Source organism: Diospyros lotus, chromosome 13, assembly GCF_014633365.1.
Source record: "Diospyros lotus cultivar Yz01 chromosome 13, ASM1463336v1, whole genome shotgun sequence".
Taxonomy (NCBI): Eukaryota; Viridiplantae; Streptophyta; class Magnoliopsida; order Ericales; family Ebenaceae; genus Diospyros; species Diospyros lotus.
In genome coordinates this window covers 22,166,731-22,189,654 of record NC_068350.1, presented here as the reverse complement: position 1 = coordinate 22,189,654, position 22,924 = coordinate 22,166,731, and the positions used below count along the sequence as shown (strand labels likewise).

The following is a 22,924-nucleotide window of genomic DNA, read 5'->3' as shown; positions in this document are numbered from 1 at the left end:
AGAAGTGTCAGGAAGGTCAAAGGTAACCATTGTGCATGGTAAGATCTTGAAGCCGAGTGCGAATGGCCATAAAGGCTGGTATCTGTGAATTTTGTGATGCAACGACCGTGGGGGAGAAGTTCGTTGCTGTAATGGTGACGTCCTTGCCAAGGAGGACAAGAGGAACCATTATGCATGGTTTAAATCAGGTGTCTATTGCGGGTTGAGAATGAACCTGATGTAGGATGCCTGAAAGTTCGTGCCTCAAGAGTAAGAGGCTTTGCTGAGAAATGGTGAGATTTAAAAGGTCCCAATGAAAGTGAAGCTGAGCGAGAAAATTTGGCCAGAAGACCGTTACAAGAGTGGGGGGTGCAACCATGATGGCTTGTTGTGGTGTGGACAAAAGGCACGAGTCATCCTACAGGTGTGATGCATAAGTGATTGTGCAGATGGTAATAAGCCAATCACTTGTGCCACGCACCGTGGGTGATGACGAGAGCTGATTAAAGGTTCCACGACCCTAAGTGCAATGGTAGGATCCTGGACTTACACTGTTGATATTAGAATATTTAAAAATTAAGTATTAAATGCTTTGTAAATTAAATTTTAAAAAAATTAAAAATATTAAAGATTCAACGTCTAAAGACAAAAATATTAAATTTCGAATTAAGCTTCCTATTTTGATATCATTACTTGAATAAAATTTTACACTAAAAACATTTGATCATCAATGATTTTTAAAAAAAAAAATATTTCTTTTGAAATTGAATCATGCATGCCAAATTCTAAAGTTAAATTCTTATGCATTATACATTAAATTTAAAAAAAATAAAAAATAAAATAAATTGAAAAAGAGTCCCGACCTCGTATATTAATTTTTTAAAAAATTAAATTTTAAAACATTTTGAATTGAAATGGTTACAGCCATGCTAGCCACTGTCGGCTGCAATGGTTGCGACCATCAATGGGGGAATCCCAGTTTTGGGTCGGGGAACCTTGGGTACTTGATCGGGGTTTCTGACCGTGAGTGGTCGAGAGCCCTCGAGTTCCTGAACCTTGGATTCTCCGACTACGTGAGACGCAACCCATGCGTGTTTTGATTCAATCCCCTGCTCTGTTCTCCAATGCTGGTCACTTTCTTCCTTCATTGCAGGCAGCTTTGGCCCCAGGGTCGCTTCTTCAGAACTTCCCGGCCACATATCGGCCATCTCAAACACAAAACCAAAGCGGAGGCAAGATTGATCAAATAAGCTTTAGCCGTCGGCCATGGCGGATCTATAATCGATGGTCAGCCACAAACCAGCGACACCCATGAGGAGACTACCACCAACAACCAAGAGGAAGACGCATATATATATGTATGCATATGTGTGTGTATATATATGCCTGTGTATATATATGTATGCGTATGTGTGTGTGTGTGTATATACCTGTGTATATGCGTATGTGACGTTGGGGTTGGGCCGAAACGGTGAAAGGGGGCGACGACGACAATAGGGCTAGGCCAAGAAGAGGTATAGCGAATGATAGAAGGAGAGACAACGATGGCATGGGTGGGTGAGAGAGAGAAAGAGAGAAGGAGATAGAGACCGTGAGTGAGGGAGTGGGTGGGTCTGTGAGAGAAAGAAAAAGGGAAAGAAAGAGACACTGACTCATGGGGTGGGTTGTGAGAGAGAGAAAGATGTCTTTGATATTGGGCAGAAAGTGAAATTAATCCCAACCATTCACTAACACTCAAAATTCATCTCAACCATTCAAAAAATATCTCTCTCACATTTGTCTTATTATATAGATAAATATAATATGGGGGGGGGGGGGGGGATTTGGTGGGAGAGAGTGCTGATTTGGATTCCCATAATTTTTTTAATATTTTTTGTATTTTAAATTTTCATTATTGAAAATTATACTTATCTTTTAATTTGGGTAGGTATTAATTTAAAAATAAAAAGAAGATAAATTGCAATTATACACTGCTCAATTGTATTCACCGCGTGGAACGCAATTGCATGCACTTCCAAGCACGCTTTCATATATTCTTATTTATTTTATATTTTTGTATTAAAATATTAATTTAATGGCTAGAGAATCTAAGTAATACTTTATAATTATTAATTTATGTCTTATTAATTTTTGCATTAAGATATTTTTGTATTAAGCAATATTTTTTAGTGCTTCTTTTATAATTTATTAATAAATTTAAATTATATTATTTATTTAAAATTTAACATTTTATCATATAATTAAAAAATAATTAAATTAAAAATTAAGTCTTAAGATGATTAAATAATGAAAAGACTTTTAAATCAATTAAAAAAAGTTAAGTAAAAAAATTATAGACATGCAATAATAAATCAAATTAATTTTGTGTTAAAAATATATAATTAATTTTTATCACCCGTCAACGAAGCTATACTACCCAAATATGATTTATGGTGATTTGACTCAACCGGCCTACGCCATTATCTTAACTTTTCACTAAAAATTTTCAAATTTACTAAAATTTCTTACTTGAACACAAATAACACTCTAACAACCAACCAAATAAATACAATCTCCTATTTATATAAAATAGGCCATCTAGGAATACTGCTAGACAATATACAATACTTGATACAAAGTGATAAATCTTCTAGTTATAAAATCTCTTAAATATACAACTTAAATATACAAATAAAGGCTAAAACAAGATAATACAGTTGATATATATAACCTCTTGAGAGAAAAGTATAAATAAAATGAGCACTTGAAAAAGAAAGATACGAGTTTAATGCTTGCACTATTTCATTAATATTGTGTAGTGCTTTCTTGGACAGTATTTATAACTTTTTCCCATGTTTAAAATAAATGAACCATTGGTTAAGCTATTGAGAGCATTTAATGCCTGCAAAAACTAGTCATTTTAATTTTTCCAGCCATATTATTGACTATTGTGGGTGAGTGGGCATGTATATATGTATTAGCCTGTGTGTGGGGCTTGCTCTGTATGTATATATATATATATATATATATATGAATTGTGGGTGGGTGGGTATGTGTGTGATGTAGAAAGAGAGAGTTGTGGGTGGGTGTGTATATATGTATTAGCTTTTTTGTGTGGGGCTTGCTCTCTGTATATATAGATATGTATTGTGGGTGGATGGGTATGTGTGATGCATAGAGAGAGAGAATCGGCCATTGTGGGTGGATAGGTGTGTGTATATATGTATTAGCCTGTGTATGGGCGAAAAATATTTTAATCCCAGCTATCAAATGTATCAGAAATGTCTCTCCTTTTAGACATTTTTAAAAACCATCCAATTTTATTATATAACTAGCGTATACTCGTGCCTAAAGGCACGATGTAAATAATTTATACGCATTATGTTATAATAATTTTACTTGTATTAAACACTTTATAAAGCTCAAATAAAAAAGAAAACGTATAAGATTTATAATGTTTACTAATATTGCAAATCAAAATATAAAAGTAAAAAAAAAAAATTATAAACAATAAACAAAAAATAGAAATTAAAATTATTGTATACTTATTGACATTTTATAATAAAAAATACTAAATTTATATAATAAAATACATCAGTAAGTATTCTATAATTTAAATAAATTAAATATTAAACAATACATACCAACCGTCACCATGGCCGCGACCATCAACCGGGGGTAACCCCAATTCAAGGTTGGAGAACCTTGGGTTCCCTACTACTCACAGTCGGGAACTCTTGTGTTCCCGAATATTGGATTCCTCGAGCTTTTGGATCTCACCACCACCCAGCAGCCAAGCCAAACCTGCAAGCTACGACCTTTGAGATCTCAATTTTAAATAATGTGCTCATTATTAATCATTTGAATGGGTCTTAATATGTATATAGTAAATTTGAAGGCTTCAGATTTGTATATACTCCTTTCAAAACACAAATATAATTAATTTAACCTATGTTACGAAATTAAAAAATAATTAATTATTCTTTATGTAAACTGGGGATCCTTGCGTAACATTTTGAATAATTGATGGACAATTTTTACTTATAATTCAGAATGGGATCTATCTAAAGGTCCATTTTACTTAATTTCTTGAATCTTAATTTGCTTAATCTTCTATGCATAAACAATTTAAAATATATATTATTCATTAGGTTTTTTTACTTAAACCCCATTGATAACGATGAATTTAAATCTTCTATGAGATAAGTTTACATATTATTCATTAGGTTTCTTTAACATATTATTTTTTATATAGGTTTCTTCACTTCCAGACTTCATTCATTATAGCAATGTGAAGAAAGAGCAGAAAATTCCAAGGGGAGTCATTTTCTTATGGTTTTGAGAAGCACTCCACTTCAGTCCTCCTATAATCCTATTACCTCTCTCTTTATTCTTAGTTTTCTTTCTTAATCTATTAGACATTAGCATGTATTGTATAGTTAAAAAGAGTGAATTGTAGGAGTTTTTTTTTTAAAGTGCATCACCCTCATTTTAACTCTTTTTTTAATAAATTATATTTCTTCTTATTTTACACCATATATTATGTCTCTCTTTTAACGTTTTTTTTTTTTTTTTTTTTTTTTAAATATGGATATTCACTCAAAATCTGGTGATAATGCACATCCCATCACTGTATCTATATATGTAATGTACCCATAAAGACAGAGATTGTAATTTGCATTGAATAAGTTTGCTTTTAGCTTCCAGCTTTTTCGATCACTCCAAGAGAAGCATTAGCTCACAACCCTAGATCTTGATTAAAATTGGGCTTGCAACTTTCAATTTCGTAATAAACTACATAATAGACAATTTCAACAGAGAACCCACAAACTTTAAGCTAGTGAATTCATTCTGTTTGAATTTATTTAACATATAAACTTTATTATGTTATTTATATGTTAGATATATATATATATTTTCTTTTCCATTTATATGTTAAATATATCTATCTAATATATATAATATATATATATATATTTTCATGCCATTTTCAATTTTGATTTAATTGAAAATAACATCAAGTTAAACCACAAAATTAAAAAAAATAAAAAAAACTAATAGTTTTCCTTAGTCCGCCTAGACATCCTATGTGTTAGGCCCCTAGCACCTGACTAACGCTTAGCGCATTTTAGAATACTGTTGTCGACAAATGATAAAATTGGTGACTCTTATTTTCGAAACATTTGAAATTTCAAATTGAACTTCAAAGAATTTTCACATTTTAAAAAAGTAGTCAATTTGTTTAGACAAACGGTTGATAGATTTAAGCATATAGTCGACTATTTTAAAGAGAAGTCGACAATTTACAGTCATTATCGATTATTTTTAAACTTAAAAACAAACAATCGAGAACTTAAAAAATGCATGTCTATAGTTCTTATGGATTGTCAACTATTTTTGCTCATAAGCTTAAAATGGTTGACATTTTTTAATACCAAGTAGGCAAATTTTGACCTTTAAAAAAGCCCATATGCTAAAGGCATAAATCAGTCAACAACTTACTTGGACAAGTTGACAGTTTTGTCTTAATCTTTTAAAATAAGTGTATGATTTTTGAAAAACAATTTAGGAATTACTCACACATATTCATTTGATTTCAAACACATATTTCTTAAATAGCAAAGTGATAATTTCCACTCCTTTGGCCATTTTGAACTTTCAAGGATATGCATCAATTTTAATTTTCAAGCTTATGCATCATCAAAATAATATAAAAAACATAACATCATCCTCCCTTGATGAGATCTAGTCTGTCCCTAAAAGCAAAGGCACCGGTACTTCCACTTTTCATGGGCAAATGTGGTTGATCTAGAAGCAATGGGTCTTCAAGATTCTAGGTCCTGAATCTTTTCATATGGCTGCAGTGTTGTGGTGATCTCAGTCTCATATTTGTGGGAACACCACGGCAAACTTTATTTCATATTTGGGAGTTCTAAATTCTCATTGTACTTGGTAGTGAATCCTGCTGTCACTAGGGGGTGTGATTTTAGCATCTCATTCTTTGTTTAGTTTAGGATCTCTTGGGGATTTATGCCTTCAGTCAACAGTTTACTTGGACAAGTCGACAGTTTTGTCTTAATCTTTTAAAATAATTGTATGATTTTTGAAAAATAATTTTTTTTAAAAAAGAAAAAGAAACAGTGACTAGCTTTATAAAAATAATTACTTATGCCTTTCAGTGCCTTATCTCAATGATTGGGTGGGATGTAGATTTTTTTAGTGCCGTCATGACAACCAAGGACCAAACACCACAACAAAACCCACAACATCCAGTGGATATGCCAAGCTATGGTAAACCTGTGGTACTAAGAAATGAGTTAATTATGGGCAGTTACTAGAGATGCCAAGGAAATCTGCTTTGAGTAGATGCCTAGCTGATTATGCTATTATGATTGGCTATAAGAAGATTCCGAGTGGATATTTACCCAATTGAGATGCCAAAGAGAGCAGATAGTGGTTGGCTTTGGATAGTTAGAGAATATAAAATCTTGCATAAATGGAGGCACCCTTTGGTCGAGGCATTCCCTGGGAGGATGGGACTAAAGGCATCCCGGATCTAGCTCCAACAATTAGTTGCTATCATGGAAAATTGTGTGGAGGCTTGGGACTTGGCTACTGCTAGGTGAGGATTTTTTTCCCCCATTTTATTAGGAGATACAAAATGTTCTCACATGGAGATTTGGAGAGGAGATGCGAGGTGAGATCTGATACATGCACCTGCATGGTGCAATGCCTAAATCTAATATTGGCAAAGAAGGTTTTAGTCACATGTGATTTGTGGGAATTATAGCGGGAAAACAAGGAGTTTGAGCAGTTGATGAACATGAATTGCATGATCTAATTGTCCACACATATACTACATGCTAAATTAGGCAGGATCTCATTTTTCTTCAAATCTAATGTACGTATGGTATTTTCCACTTATTCTGGAGTTGCACATGACATCATGCAGTGTTGGTATGGATACCTTTTTCATAATATTGCTGTTTAGTAATATGAGTGTGAGCCTTGATAGCAAAGAGAAATAAGCTCTTTTGTGAGTGGAAGGTCAAAAAACCACCACTTTGAAAGCAAGTGTATGGTTGCATACAAAGACCACCGTCCCAAAAGCCCAAGCTCTCACAGAGCAAAGAACCTCATGTACTAGGGGGATACCCTTTACTAAATAGTAAATGTTTTTCACTATCCTACACATTATTGATTTCCTTTTTGTTTATTCCTATTATTGAATTATTAACCATCATTTCATCTAAAAACTTAACTTGTTAGATAAAAGGTTAATTTTAGGACCTCTTAACCCACTATAGTTGATTGAAACTAAATTGCATGTTTATATAATTAGTTTATCTAAAAACACTTCAATTTTTAATAAAATATTGATAAAAAAGAACAAACCTTGCTAAGAATGGAGGCCATTGTATGAGGTCCAAGTCATGAGGAAATTTGGCTGCTTCTTTCTCTTTGTTTGATGGAATCTGGAAGAGAGAATTAGATAAATAAACTTAAGTAAATGTTTTCCACACTTCCTGGAGTTATTAGACAAAAGATCCAACAAGAGCAACAATAAAAAAAAAAATTCTGGGTAACACAATCGCAGCCAAGTTTCGAGATAAAATGGTATGTAGTCCTTTCTTTTTAGCTGGTTTCCTCTTTTCCTCTGAAATCATACAAGCATTAAAAGCCCCAGGTAGAGACTGATATCTGGACCTCAAATGAAATAGAAGAGAAATGAAATAGGCTGTTAAGTTGAGGAAAATGATTTTCACGTTTCTATCTCCAATTTTTTTACAAAATCTCTAGTTTTTATTTTTCAAAGAAAAGTTGAAAAACACGTTCAAATGTTAAGAGATACAAAAAACATATTTCCAATATAGAAAATTAAAACAGATGTTCAAAAAAGGGAGAGAAGTTCTAATTTCCTTTCTGTAATTTATGTTAACCAAGGAGGTGGAGATGATTTGTGAAAATTTTTGGAAAACCATATTTTCAAAATCTACAAATTAGTAAGGAAAACTTAAAACAACTCATTTGGGAGTTTTCCAAGTTCAGTTCAATTTTGGAATATCGCATTTTCCAAATCCACATTTTCTATTTGGAAAATTTTTGTATTTGAACAAGTTTTCCGATTTCCCCTTTTCATAGAGTAATTTTCTGAAAAACTGGGACTGTTTTCCACAACTAAACAGGCCCAAAAGGCTTCAAGATTCCCAGAAAACAATTTCAGTATCCTAAAAGCTAAAAGAATACCAGACAAAAAAAAGAAAGAAGACAAAAGAAGGGATTGAGAGTTTGCCAAATCTACCTTTCTGATGACCCACAATTTGTTGATGTGGTCTGCTATTATACTGATTGCTCAAGAAAGATATGCTCATCGACGTGCTGGGAACTGTTTTATGCAGGCAAAGGTTTCCCTGAAGTTTCAGAAGACTGACAGCGAACACCTACTGCCCTGAGTTCACGCCTAATAGCACCAATATTAGCAGCAGATCTTGTGTCAGGAGATGGGACATGAACAGGATCTGAAGAAGATGAGTACAACCCTATGACTGAGTGGTTAGATGCCAGAGTTGCAAATTGTGGTTGAGAATGCGGGTTAGATCCTTGCAACTGTGTAACAGCAGTTGGAACTACTGGCTCCTTCTCCTGTAATTCTTTCCTAGTAATGCTGCTTGAATTGGTATCCTGGGAGTGCCTAGGGTTTGAAACGGTTTGCATAACTTCAGATCCAGATGAGTTTGGATTGTCAGAAATCCCGGTTGAACTGCAGACAAGGACCAGAGAGAAGTCTTATTAAATAATCATATGCACATGCACCAGTGACTGCCAAAAGAAATATAATTTATAGCAAGGGAGACAATAACATTATTTCAGACAAAGAGCTTTAATATCTTCATTTCTCTTTTTTGGGGTGGTAGGCACAAGAAGCAGAAATACCAGAGTAAAATTTAAGAAATGAAACTATGGGCTAATGGAAGAATATCGAGTTTTATAGTTTCTTTCATAAAGAATCATAACAAGCCCAAAGAGCAGTGTTCTCCTCTGACAAAGCAGCAGTATACACATAACTAAGCAGGAAAGGTAAGGAAACTGAGAAGAACGAAAGATGGCTAAGTCAATAGTTCTCTTATATTTAACTAGAATCCACAGAAAGACCCTTTAGTTAAAATCAAGGCAACAAAAAGGACCACTGGGCCCGCAACTTTGCTTAGAATAAATAAACAAATACTAAACCAGGCTGGTTAGATGCCACTGTGATGTCAACATAACAATTCAGCATTACTGTACAAATAAAATATGTATTGAGAAGCTTTTAGATGAAATAAGTTAACCCTCTCTCTATCAAGTTAAGCTTTTAGATGAGATGATGGTTAACAATTCAACAATATGCAAGACTTACTAGGTGGCAAATGCAATAGAAGAGAGGGAAAAATCAAGTAAAGATCATAAAGCCATACCCCTTTACAGAAACATGAGAGATCAGTTGCTCAGTGGACAATGTTGAACACGGCAGCAAAGGAGGCCTCATCTCCCTAGAGATACTATGGTTTACTCAGTTGTCTCTTACAATACGAAATTCCCTGTTGCCCCCTGCAACCAGTAAGAAACAATTCGTTAGTACCAAACTAACAGAAGACCTCATGATAGGAATATAATAATGAAAAACCAGCATTGACTAGGGAAGAAATGTGAAATTTGTAGCATAAGAAGTACAGAAGTCATAGTTTCAAGTTATTCAAAAGCTAACGGAAATTTAAAAGAGCATAAGGAAAGGAAAACCCTCATCCTCCAGACCCAAAAGTTAACCAAGAAAGGGGAGAAATGAGGAACTGAAAGATTCAAAAGTAGAGACATATTCCCATAGAGTACATTTGAAGAACTACTGAAATTCTCATATTATGTGAAAAGATGCAGGAGAATGAATTCCATGTCTCATTTTTTTAATGAGGAAATACTTTGGAAGATACAAAGGTATCTAACATCAAAAACCAATAAACAATCATCATAAAAACATGCAGTCAAAAAAATAATTAAAAAGAAAAGGTCTGAAGGGAACACATCCATCTTAAAATACAATTCCGTATTGCCTAAAAAAGTCTGGAATACTATGTGTAGAATCACGGTGAAGATTGTCTGGAATACTACATGTGGAATCATGGTGAAGATCCTGACACAGGAAAGTTTGTGGGCAAGAAAAAGGTGGACAAAATTTCAGAAACGTCTAGATATGGGATCGGCTGTCCTAGGTCCTCCTAAAGTTTCTCTCCTATATACGTTTATCTACTTGGTTTACAAGATGATACACCCAACAGTAACTACAACAAATACAAGCAAACTACATGCTGCAAATAATATATGTCAATGTATTTCTAGACTTGCATATTGAAAAGTTTATCCTGAAAGTTAACATTTCTAGTGGGGTGACATGGTGAAACAGTTAAACTAACATGCTACCACTTTGCAACAATTTCCACACCTAGTTTGCTTCATCCCACATGTACTGGGAACTGGTCCTTTGATTTAGCATATACAGCATAGAAAATCTTCGATGCTTTCAAATAGTAAAAGAAATTACAGGTAAAAAGGCTTTTGGAGAGGTTCTCATCCAACAATTTAAACAACCAAGCTTAAAACTGAAAGAACTTCAAAAACATTGAGCAACAGAAGGATAATCATTAACCAGGTAATCTTACAAAGAAGCTAAATTTGCGAATAAATCAAATAGAAATCATTACTGATTTCCATGGTACAGAGAACAAATAAAAATCCCAGTATGAATTGAGGAATAAAGCCAAGCTCAACTCAATACAACAATGGTACACAGGGGACAAATAAAAATCCCAGCATGAATCCTTAGCCATAATAAAGCTTTCATTTCACAAGAAAAAGATTACACCACATTTCAACAGTCAAATGAAGATGATTTTATCAGTAGTTGACCATCACAAATGCATCAGTAAACCGAAGTTATTGACTAGTCTCAAACATCATTTATAACTTGGAAATATATGACTTCCTCAAGTTTCATTTTGCTAGGATGTTTGAGATCTAAGATGAAGGATAAGCCAATAGGGTATAAGGAAGTAAACAATAAGGCAGTGAAAGATAAAGACTAGAAAGACAAAATCATGCCAAATTTATTCCAGGTAATGGTGTGCATATCATATGGAAGGATTAGAAATCACCTTGACTTCACATAGATGAGCAAATTATACAGTATAGCATTCTGAAATTTCAATTACTAATGACTGCTAGTCAGAATTCATCATTCATTTAGATCACAGTGGTCATGTAAACCAGAATTATTAATAGTGTAATATCTTCCTTCAGTTTTTTAGGCTGCAACAACACGTTGCCATGATTAACAGCACAACATTTGAACACATGATGATATCATTGACTATTAAAACAAATTCAAACTAGTAATAACTTGGTACAAATTATAAGAGGCAAGCCATTGACATTTTTAGGCAATAACTGAGGAGAAGGATATAAAAATGACACAATATACCTCTTTCTTCTTCTCTCTTTTTCTCCTCACCTCATGAAATGGATCTAGATAAGTACAAACAGGAAAGCAAGTATAAGAAAGATGTGAACATAAAGAAGACAAAAATTGTAGTAAATGAAAGAATGATAATATAATTATGCAGAAGAGAAGCCATGTGAGACTGGAATCCATGGAGAGAGAACAATCCAAGTGAAGAAATAACTTCAAAAGAAAAAAATCAAGACAACAAAATGACTAATAAGAAGCACCCATTGATAATAAAGGTTATACCATTTTGAGAGGGAAGTCTAAGTTTATTTTATGAATGATTTTCACCACAAAAATAAATAATTGACCATGAACTGCCATGTCTATTTAGCTTTATGGACGGCACAATAAAAATCATTTTCTTTATACTTAATTCTTTTCTAAGGCACGAAAAGGTCATGTTACTTGAAGAAAAATAAATTAGTAAATTGGAGTAAAAAAGAAATAATTAAATTTGACTAGATGACTTGTTTAATTTAAATTAAATAGCTAGCAATACACATTAATTTAGCAATTTTCATGTTATAACATGAAATTGAGTTAGTATTGTGACTATGGTTTAAATTTAAATAAAAGCTAGTCAAAACCCTAGGCAACCCAAAGGTCACTTGATTAGTAAGTAGTTTTCTTACTAGGATGGCAGCCTCCAAAGGGGAGAAAATCTGGGATCAGTTGTAAGGTCGCATAACGAGGACGTCATATACTCAACGAGGGGAGAATGTAATACCCTAAAAGCCCAGAAAAAGGGTAGTATATATCGAAAATGAGTAAAGAAATAAACAATACCAGCTAGATGCCTTTTGCGTTGAGTTCATATTACCATGCACCGGTATGCACGTTCACATTCACATTACTTTTTATATCATGTACTCCATGAAAGGTTTCACGTTATAATACAACACATGCACATGCTCAATACTGTCATATATGACATCAAAGCCCATAATACTCATCAACCATACGTCACCCTCTTTGGCATGGTAGCACATGCTACCATGCCTAACCTGCTCGAACGTCACCGGCACAGCAATAGCAATGGCCTCGCTCAGAGGCCGAGAGGACAAATATACCCATCATAAACCTCACTTGATAATCATAAATACAATGCCATACATGATCATATGCAACTCACACTATCATGTATATGCAAGGGTCTTTACACAGTGGTTATGGAAATATTTATTCTGATAGTTCCAGGCAAACGCCCATACGTTCCACGTTATGCAAATTACGTCATTTGACCCATATTTGTACGTTTCCAAAGACATTTATGGCATAAGGCTTTAGCCCAATATTCGTAAGACAACACGTTGATACTTGACAGGATTCTAACATACAATTAGGGATCCCTCGCATGGGTAAATATTTGTATCACCTTACCTTCAAGATTAGGGACACTGCCCATTCTTACTCACATTATTGACTGGTCTGACATATTTGACAATATTAAATATTATATGGAGGCTGGTAAGTTGACTGCCACAATCACATTGAGTCTCCTTAACCCACATCGGTTCGGCATCATTTTCAAAGAAGTAGGAGCGATACAAGCTCCGTGAAAGTTGGAAATAAATATCACCAGGAGTCACATATTAAGTTCAAGCTCTCTGTTCACAAATTCGACAACAACTCACATATTATAAAATGGTTACCACGCGTATTTGCATTATTAATGCGTGGTACCGAATCATGGTAAGGGAGAGAATAAATTATGAAAAACAACGAAGACTTAGGTAGAGACTAAAAAACATAAGAAGAGGGTTAGGAACTTGCAATTTAGAAGATTAAGGACTAGAAACTTGTAATTTAAAACATAAACTTGAGAAAAGAGGAACTAAACTTGCCTTGATTATTTTCCTTAATTCTTACAGCGTACCGAGGTTGCTTTTGTCCACAGCTTAAACTCACATGGATAGAATTTCCCTTAATTTCTCCAAAATTATCCCCAAATTCCCCAAAAGCTTCCCCCCAAATCTCTCCATTTCACTCAAAATCACAGCTTATTTATAGGCCAAGGGGAAGGGACAATGTAGGGGTTGCATGGGTGCCTAAAAAAACATTTTCTAGTAGCAAAGAAGGATGGATGAGTGGCTGGGGGAAGGCTGATGAGATCAACGGAGCTATAAAAGATGTGAAAGATCCTCTAGCCTACAAGGAGGTCCAATCACTCGAGCAAAGGCAAAGAAAATGAGAGAGACACTCAATGGGCTAATTGAAGACATTCAAGTCAAACAAGCCTTTACTGATGGATCTACCAATTGGAAGATAACAAATGGAAGTCAAGCCTATGTCCATTTAATTAGCATGCTAGCCATTTGAAGATGACAAGTGGCATCCAAGCTTATGTCCATTTGTTGCTGGCCAACAAAATAGTAGTTTAATTTGTTAAATTGTATTATGGAGAGAGAGGGGCCAGCCATTAAGGTAGTGGGTAGTTAATGAGCATTTGGGTAGTGGGTAGTTATTAGGATTATGGGTAGTTATTTCAGGTTGGTAGTTATTGTTTTTCTATTTAAAGGGATTTGTAAACACTTCAAAAGGGTGGTTAATTTTCGTGATTATTGAAAGGAGAACTTTCTCACTTGGTTTTTCCAAGAACTCAAGACTTATCAAGATTGTTCCAATCTTGTGGCGTCCAATTTCCAAGGCTTATCACTCCCAACTTCTTCTTCTCTTATTCTGGAGTGTGGCGTCTATATCATTCTTTTTCTTATTTTGTTTTGTTGCTTGAATCTGGTTTAGCTTTCTTGAGATGATGCTCAACTTGTTCGTGGGCTTTTAGATTCAACCAAAGGGATCTACCTATGCTCGCATCAAAGGCAGCCGCGCGACAGGGCCACGCAGTGTACTAGCTAAAGATTGGGAGTACTGGACCAGGGATACTAGACGAGGGAGAGCTAGGACCATTTGTAAGGTCGCATGACGAGGACGTCATGTGCTAAAGGGGGGAGAATGTAATACCCTAAGAGCCCAAAGAAGGGTAGTATATATTGAGAATGAGTAAGGAAGAAAATAACACCAGCTAGATACCTTTTGGGCTGAATATAGGCAAAAACAACTCCCGGGTTAAGCATTCTTGAGCTAGAAAAGCTCAAGGATAGGTGACTCCTTGGAAATTTCACGTAAGACAATCAGAGTAAGTTGTTTTGGTCCTTCTTATCGCTCGATGTGGGATGTTATAGGTGGTATCAGAGCCGACCCTTGGTGAAGGCGGTCAGATGAGGGCGGGGACTGGCGCCGAGGCTCGAGGGCTTGCACAAGGTGCGGCTCCTAGCAGGCTTCTAGAATGGCAGCCTCCAAAGGGGAGAAGATCTAGGACCAGTTGTAAGATCACATAACGAAGACGTCATGTGCTCAATGGAGTGAGAATGTAATACCCTAAGAGCCCAGAGAAGGGTAATATATATCGAGGATGAGTAAGGAATGAAACAATACCAGCTAGATATTTTTTGGGCTGAATGTAGGCAAAGAACTCCCGAGTTAAACGTGTTTGAGCTGGGGAAGTTGAAGGATGGGTGATCCCTAAGAAGTTCGCGTAGGCCCATCAGGGTAAGTTGTTCCGGTCCTTCCTATCGCTCGATGCGGGATGTTACAGGTGGTATCAGAGCAACCCGACCATGTGTTAGGACCGTGGGTGGCCCCTAAGAAGTTCGGGTAGGCCCATTAGGGTAAGTTGTTCTGATCCTTCTTATCACTCGATGTGAGATGTTATAGGTGGTATCAGAGCTGACTGGTGAAGGCATTTCGATGAGGGCGGGGATCGACGCCGGGGCTCAAGCGCCTGCACAAGGTGCAGCTCTTGGCAGACTTCTAGGATGGCAGTCTCCAAATGAGAGAGTATTTGAGACCAATTGTAAGGTCGCATAACGAGGACGTCATGTGCTCAATGGGGGGGAGAATGTAATACCCTAACAGTCCAGAGAATGATAGTATATATCGAGGATGAGTAAAGAAGGAAACAACACCAATTGAATGTCTTTTGGGGTGAATGTAGACAAAGAACTCCCGAGTTAAGCGTGCTTCAGCTGGGAAAGTTTCAAGGATGGGTGACCCCCTGGTAAATTCGCGTAGACCCATCAGGATAATTTGTTTCGGTCCTTTCTATCACTCGATGCGGGATGTTACAGGCGGTATCAGAGCAACCCGGGCCGTGTGTTGAGATCGTGTACTAGCCAAAGGCTGGGGGTACTAGACCAGGAACCGTGTACTAGCTAAAGGCTGGTGATACTGGATCGGGGACACTGGATAGGGGAGCGTTGGACCAGTTATAAGGTCGCATAACGAGGACGTCATGTGCTCAAAAGGGGGAGAATGTAATACCCCAAGAGCCTAGAGAAAAGTAGTATATATCGAGGATGAGTAAGGAAGAAAACAATACCAGCTGGATATCTTTTGGGCTGAATGTAGGCAAAGAACTCCCAGGTTAAACGTGCTTGAGCTGGGGAGGTTCAAGAATGGGTGACCCCTTGGGAAGTTCGCATAAGCCCATCAGGGTAAGTTGTTCCGGTGCTTCCTATCGCTCGAGGTGAGATATTATACAAAGCTTAATAGAATTTAACATTCACATCAGAATGAATCAAAACTGCTAATCAGTCTTTGCATATAAGCACATACAAACATGTCATCTTGACAATTTAGGCAAACATTAATCAACAAAAACAAATAATTCAAAATCATAAATCAAGTTTAAGAAAATTTAAACTAATATATCAAAAGCTAAAGTGCTTTTAAGCACTAGGATTCTAGTCCCGTGACACGAGAGTGACAAGTTCGAGCTTCTTTTACAAACATCTATTCTATCTTAACAACTCGAGTAACACTTCCCCATTACTCGACTAATATTCCATAGAAGCCTATATCTATACACACTTACTCAATTAACTTCACAAATTAATCGAGTATCTGATTATACTTACTAGAATTTTCAAATATTAAATTGTATTATCAAAATGCATATTCAATAACTCCTAAATGCATCCATTTTATTTTAAGAGATAGAATTGCAACAAGTAAATAATTCTGAGAGAAAATCCTGATAAGGATCGGACACTCGATTAACTTTCATTCACTATTCGAGTGATCATATGAATCCTAAGCAGTAAAATCAAAATACAGAATCCTATAATGTAATTTTTAAATTCAAAAAATACACATACACCAAAGACATATCTCATATAATGTTTCTACAATTCCCGTGTACCCAAATCAATCAAGAAATATATTCAAGCAGGTTTCAAATTTCCCAAACATTTTCAAGTAATCTTAAAACAGATTTGATCCCTTGATCCATCCTATCATTACTCAAGAGAGCTCAATCAACCTATCACTTAATACATTTCTAATTTCAATCGCATAAACTAAATACATAGAATTGTGCCCCTCATGAGCACGCCAAACATAGTCACTCGCAAAGATTTTTAAAACAATGAATAATACAATCGTAGACAAACCAATCATTTGACTACCACCTCATTAAAACATCAAGATTTTTCACTTAATTATCTAAATGCAAATCATGAAACATTCAATCAAATATGAATGCACTAAGGTATAGAAATACCTTAGTCAGCAAACAATCATTTTCATCATAATGCAAAGATCATCTAAAACGATTAGAGCATAACTTCATTGCATTCCAAAACATCAATCATAGAAGAAGAACAAGCTAATTCAAGAATTTTATCAATCATACACTCATAGCAAAATTCATCATCAAAACATTAGGACATAGCACTCAATCAGCAAGTTTATTTAAGACACTAGAATATAACTTAGCATATATTTTCACAGGTACAAAAGTACCTCACGATAAGGTCATATCCAAAACAATTCATACTGGTGAGCAAAAGATAATTTCATCTTCAAGACTTCAATAATCAACAAACGGAAATAATCAATATTTAATTACATACATAATCAAGGCAAACAATCAAGGTTAAAAACCATATGAACAAAGACATTTAAATTTAAAGAGATATGAGATTAGAATATATTACCTAGAGAGATACATCATTTTCTCCCAAAGCTGAATTATTTCAAGTCCCATGGACTGCTTCAAAGACTTATTCTTAACTATCAAAACCTATCTAAGATAAAGTATCCAAAAATTTTGAGATTGAAAATTTTCATTTTTTTAAATAAGAGCTGCATTTTCATATTCTAGATTTTTTGTTTGATCATTAAGAAAAGATTTTTCCTTTTTTAACATTCTGATTTTCTTTGCAATCCTTTCTAGATCAGCTATACGTTTTCAAAAATATTTAAAAGATTAATCCTATCATCATCGCTATCATTTGAATCTGAATTAAAACTAGATAAGGAAGAGTCACTTACCTCAAAATCTTGCTCTACCATAAAACGGTAATTGTCCATTTGAAGTTCACTTGAGGAGGAGCCTTCATCACTCCATGTGACTGCTGCTTTCTTTTTGACTTGGCACGTATGTTCCTATTAACATTCCTAGAAGATTTTCTATTACATGTTCTAAAAGATTTGTTAGTATCATTTGATTTTAAAGCTTTTACTTCTTTTGATAATATTTCAAGTTGAGATTTAAGAAAATTATTATCTATGCGAAGTTTTTCAAATTGAGAAAATAAATCATTAAAAACAGTTAACAGATTTCCATTTGAATTTTTTTTTTCTAATTCATTAATCCTATTAGTAGTATCAGTTATATCATAAGAAGGTGAAATGGTTACCTCTTCTTCTTTTATATGCTTCTCTTGACTGGTGGATGGAACTTGAGATTCCTGAAGGTAATCTTCTTTGATATCCTTGTGTTCACTATCAAAAACCTCACACAAAATATTAGAGCTAAAATATTTATTTAAAAGAGAATGCACATTCAAATCCATGGATGATTTTGAAACGAAATTGTTTTTCATAGTATTTTAGAAAGTATTTGAATAAGAAGAGATGAGACCAAAATCCCCCATTGAGAGCCATAGATCACTCTTAGCTGCTAAGCTAGAAAAGTAAACAAGGGTACCTACTCTAATACCACTTGTGAGAAAACAGACACCCAAGAAGAAGGCGAATTGGGTTTTCAAAAACTTTTCTTAATTTTATAAATACTTTGAATAAAACAGTTTTGTCTTTATCAAATTATGAACACTTAATATTTTAATTATGACCTTGACTGAAAATTATATGTAGAAAGTATAAAATAAATTTTATGCAAGATGATTTATTGTCTTTAAAGTTTTAGAAAGCTGATGATTTTAGAATTAAAACTGAAAACAAATTTGCTAAGAAGAATGATACTTGCTGAAAGTAAAATGTAAAGTTGCTGAAGCAAAAGTAAATTAACAACGCAGTACAAAAGAATGTATAGTGGTTTGGCTCAACCAGGATAATCCACTGTGAGCGGAAGATCTACGAAAAAAGATGGTTAGTGCAAGTATTAATCGAAAACCAAAAAAATTCCAAAATACACAAAGTATAGAGAAACTACTGGCAGTCGCGATAGAGGCGTTCAAGGCTCAGATCTAGGCAATCTAATCACCACATAGGAAACATCGAGAATAGAACCACAAAGCCCCAACAAAGCCCAATCCCAAATCTGTTCACCCGCCCAAGAGGAAGAGAAAGCTCTGCATGAAGTAGAGCCTACACACAGGAGCCAGAATCACGAAGATAAAGCGAGAAGCAAGAAGCCGAGAACGAATCAAGACTATGAAGCTTACCTACCAAGGATCAGCCATACCGATTATATAGAGAGGGAAACCGAGAGGTGCGACACAAAAATGGCAAGAGGGCACCACACAAACCAACAAGGAAACGCCGCACAAAGCAGCAAGGAAACTTGAGAAATGAGGAGGGGACATCGGCGCTGACAAGAAGGAGGGAGAGAGAGAGAGAACGAGTCTCTCCCCATAGACGTAGGTATATATATGTGGACAGCTAGGGCAAAACATCAAAGTGGGTTGGGCTTCTCATTTCTTGAGCAAATGGACTTAGGCCCCATAGACGTAGGTATATATATGTGGACAGCTAGGGCAAAACATCAAAGTGGGCTGTGCTTCTCATTTCTTGAGCAAATGGACTTAGGCCCATTTCTCCTCCAAAGAAATAATTAACTGGCTTATGACCCAATTTCTATATAGGGCTGCCAATAAGTGGTGATATGGGTTATACTTCAATCACGGGCCGAGGCCTATGAAGATTAGAACCCACCGAAAAAATCATCACCGCCTTGGGCCTTATTTGGAAACACAACCTAACATCCATTACCTTGGCTCCTTATTAAGGATTTTAATAAACCACCACAGCTTTAGTAGGCTCAGCTATAATCTCACATTTTCACAAGTGCAAATGTGATCTCTTCTTTTCACAAGCTCAATAGTAACCAATTTGAAAAATACTTGAGAAACTTTCACAAGATTTGAGATCAAATACAAAAGATGCTCATCACAAGTAAAACAGAGATAAAAAGAATATATATAGAATGTAAGCACTCTCTCTCTCTCTCTTTATGATTGAGGATGAAGGCATAAAGAACTTTTTGCTCACTTTTGTGGTAAAAAGAATTCAAGAACAACACCATCTTTCTTTATCTTCGTCTTCATCTCCTTTTATAGTTGTTGTCATAAAGATGAAAATCTGCAAGGACAACTTTCTTATTCCATAAAATAATCATTAAAATATTCAAATATCATGCTAAGTGATTTATGAAAAATTTAGAGCCTTTTTGAAGCCTTAACGGTCCATACTGTGCATTAAAAGCACTTGCAAAGGCTAGTTCAACGGCTCTACTTTTAAGCTTCAACACAAATAATCGACTAACTTAGGCTCTTACTCGACTAAGAATGGTCAATAATCAATTATCAACTTTCAATAATCGATTATCTTTTGTCAGCACTCTATAATACTCTTCAACTACTCGAGTAAACTCAGCAGCTACTTGAGTACATGAGCATTGCATGCTGCCAACTGCTATACATAAGAAAAACTCGTCTATTACACAATAATAGTCGATTCTCCATCAACATATACTCGATTGCTCATGGAAAATACTCGATTAAAAAGGGATAAAATCTTATAATCTCTTATTGAGCAATCATACTCGACTAAGGAACAAATATACTTGACTATGCTTATCTCCTCGCAGATTAACAAGGTATAACACTTGGCTATCACTTTGATCACTCGATTACTTTTGATATAACCGAAACCTTGCAATAAATACTCGATTGCTAAAAGCATTCACACGAGTGTTATTCAAACATACTCGACTATACTCGATGCGTTGATCGACTATCATCCAAATATCATAGACCTTAAGCACAAGTGATGTTTGTTAAAGTTAGTTAACACTAACTCTTCAAATACATCCACTTGGTTTCATAGAAAGGTTTAGAGGATAAATCAAATATTTCTCAAGCACGTGACTTTGAGAACATTAAGGACTCCCTCTTTTCTAAAAATAAGATAAGAATTATTCTACTAACCTCATATCATAACGTGAAATAAAATATCTCATTCATTCATACTATCAAATAATTACTCTTGAAACACGCATAAGTCAAGTAATTCACTTTTACTTGACTGAAAAGAAATATTACAAATATGTTGAGCACAAAATATGTTACTCAATCAACAAAGCCTAACATACAACACAAAATTGCATCATACATATTTCACAAAGATGCCCTAACTTAATCATCATGATATCTCATTTATATTTGTCAAGACACAACCACACATAAAACCACTAAATTATATCTATGATATAGGCTAGCTAAAGCATCATGATTTTTCAATCATTCTTATAAAAGCAAGAACGCGTATAAGTAGATCAAAGCATATATGATTTTTATGCTATAAGCATAATATACATATACTACTCATGCATACTTTAAGTAATTCTTCAAGGGTATAAACTTTAGAGTTCTATTACTCAAATGCATTCAACCTAAACATGAGCAACACTAGGAAATATTGCTTGGAATACATACAACATTTCTAGATGCTTTAAGATAACACCTATTAGATGCAACTTCATTCTTAATCGAGTGATTAACCATTACTCGACTATAAGCCCGAGAGAATGAATTTCTAGCAGCTTAACCAAATGTTGCTTGACATCAACAATCCTATAAATACAAGAATCAAAGCAACGAGCATTCAACTAATAAAGTCTCAAATGTTCTTTCATTAAATTTCAGAACATTGAAAGCCTTAAGAATGTGATATTAAATATCGAATAAATAACTTAGGCTTTGTGAATTTAGAACATAGAATCACTTGCTCGAGCATATATACATATATTCAAGAGCATAGATGCTAGATATTTATGCAACAACTAAAGCACATCGCTCTTTGAATTTGGCGATGCTTCCACATATTTTGAGCACTCAAGATATTACCCAACCTTAAGCTTACTCTAAGTGTCATGAGGATATATAACATTTATCCATGACACTAATGCATTAGGATACTTAAGATATCCCATGAAATCCTAGAGCAACTTATTGATATTTGATATAACAGGCACATAAAAAAGAGCAAGATTAATCATTAGAAAAACATAGTAAGGTTATTGACAGAACCTTAATATGAAGTATAAGACAATATAAATCGTTCAAATCAAAACACAAGTACCATCACTTGAGTATACGATCATTTACTTAACAATCTTGACGTCTAGTACTTAAACATCAATTATGAGATATATAATACATTACTCTAAAACCTTAAGTAATATTGCCACATAAAATACTTAGCATACCATGAGTAAAATACTCATGCATTATATTTAGAATTAACCCCAAAGAAAGGAATTTACAAACATATTAATAAAACATATGGCTAAAACACTCTAGCACATATGATAACATTAATAGAAAGAACATCCTAAAGGATAAACCTATAGAGGTTTCTTCACCAAAGCAACCTCGACATATATCTTATCAAGATAAGCTTAATGTTATCCTTAATATAAAATAATACTAGACGTATTAACAAGCTATGAGAACATAACATGATAAGGCATTAAAATTTTGGCATAAATGCAGTCATCATCAAAACATTTAGAACATAAAACTCAACAATTTTTCCCTTTTTGATGATGACAAAACTTTAATGTTCAAGAGAATATTCACCACAAATGTTCCACTAAACCTTCTCCCCCTTTTTCTCATTAGTAAAAAGGATAAGAAGTTTGATACCACATGAAGCATGTGAATATCAAGAGAATAACCTTCTCCGCCTTTTAGAAATTTTCATTCCTTTGATGAATAAGCTATCAAGAGACAAAACTCCCCCTAAGTTTATTGCCTAATGCTCAATGAATCTTAAAGATTAAAAAAAAAAAAAAAGAAGTTAGATAGATTTAACTATCTTCTTAAGAAATCAAACCTCACATAGATTTAAATAGAGGATATGATTCCCTTACAAACATGCCACAAATTCTTTTAACACTCAAGG

The 22,924-nt window shown here is 34.6% G+C and overlaps 1 protein-coding gene across 25 annotated transcripts in view; it reads right to left on the bottom strand.

Annotated features, from left to right (window-relative positions):
- The window catches only part of LOC127788477 (uncharacterized), a 184,083-nt gene that overhangs the window by 108,586 nt on the left and 52,573 nt on the right, over positions 1–22,924 (bottom strand). For 13 of the 25 annotated variants that reach the window (XM_052316808.1, XM_052316812.1, XM_052316798.1 and 10 more), the window contains one exon: positions 11,468–11,511. In XM_052316808.1, the coding sequence (XP_052172768.1) occupies positions 11,468–11,511 (44 nt within the window). Of the gene's footprint in view, positions 1–3,480; positions 3,763–7,353; positions 7,434–8,260; positions 8,720–9,413; positions 9,547–11,467; positions 11,512–22,924 lie in introns of those variants that run through there. The other 12 variants (XR_008020404.1, XM_052316791.1, XM_052316809.1 and 9 more) reach the window with 4 other exon arrangements.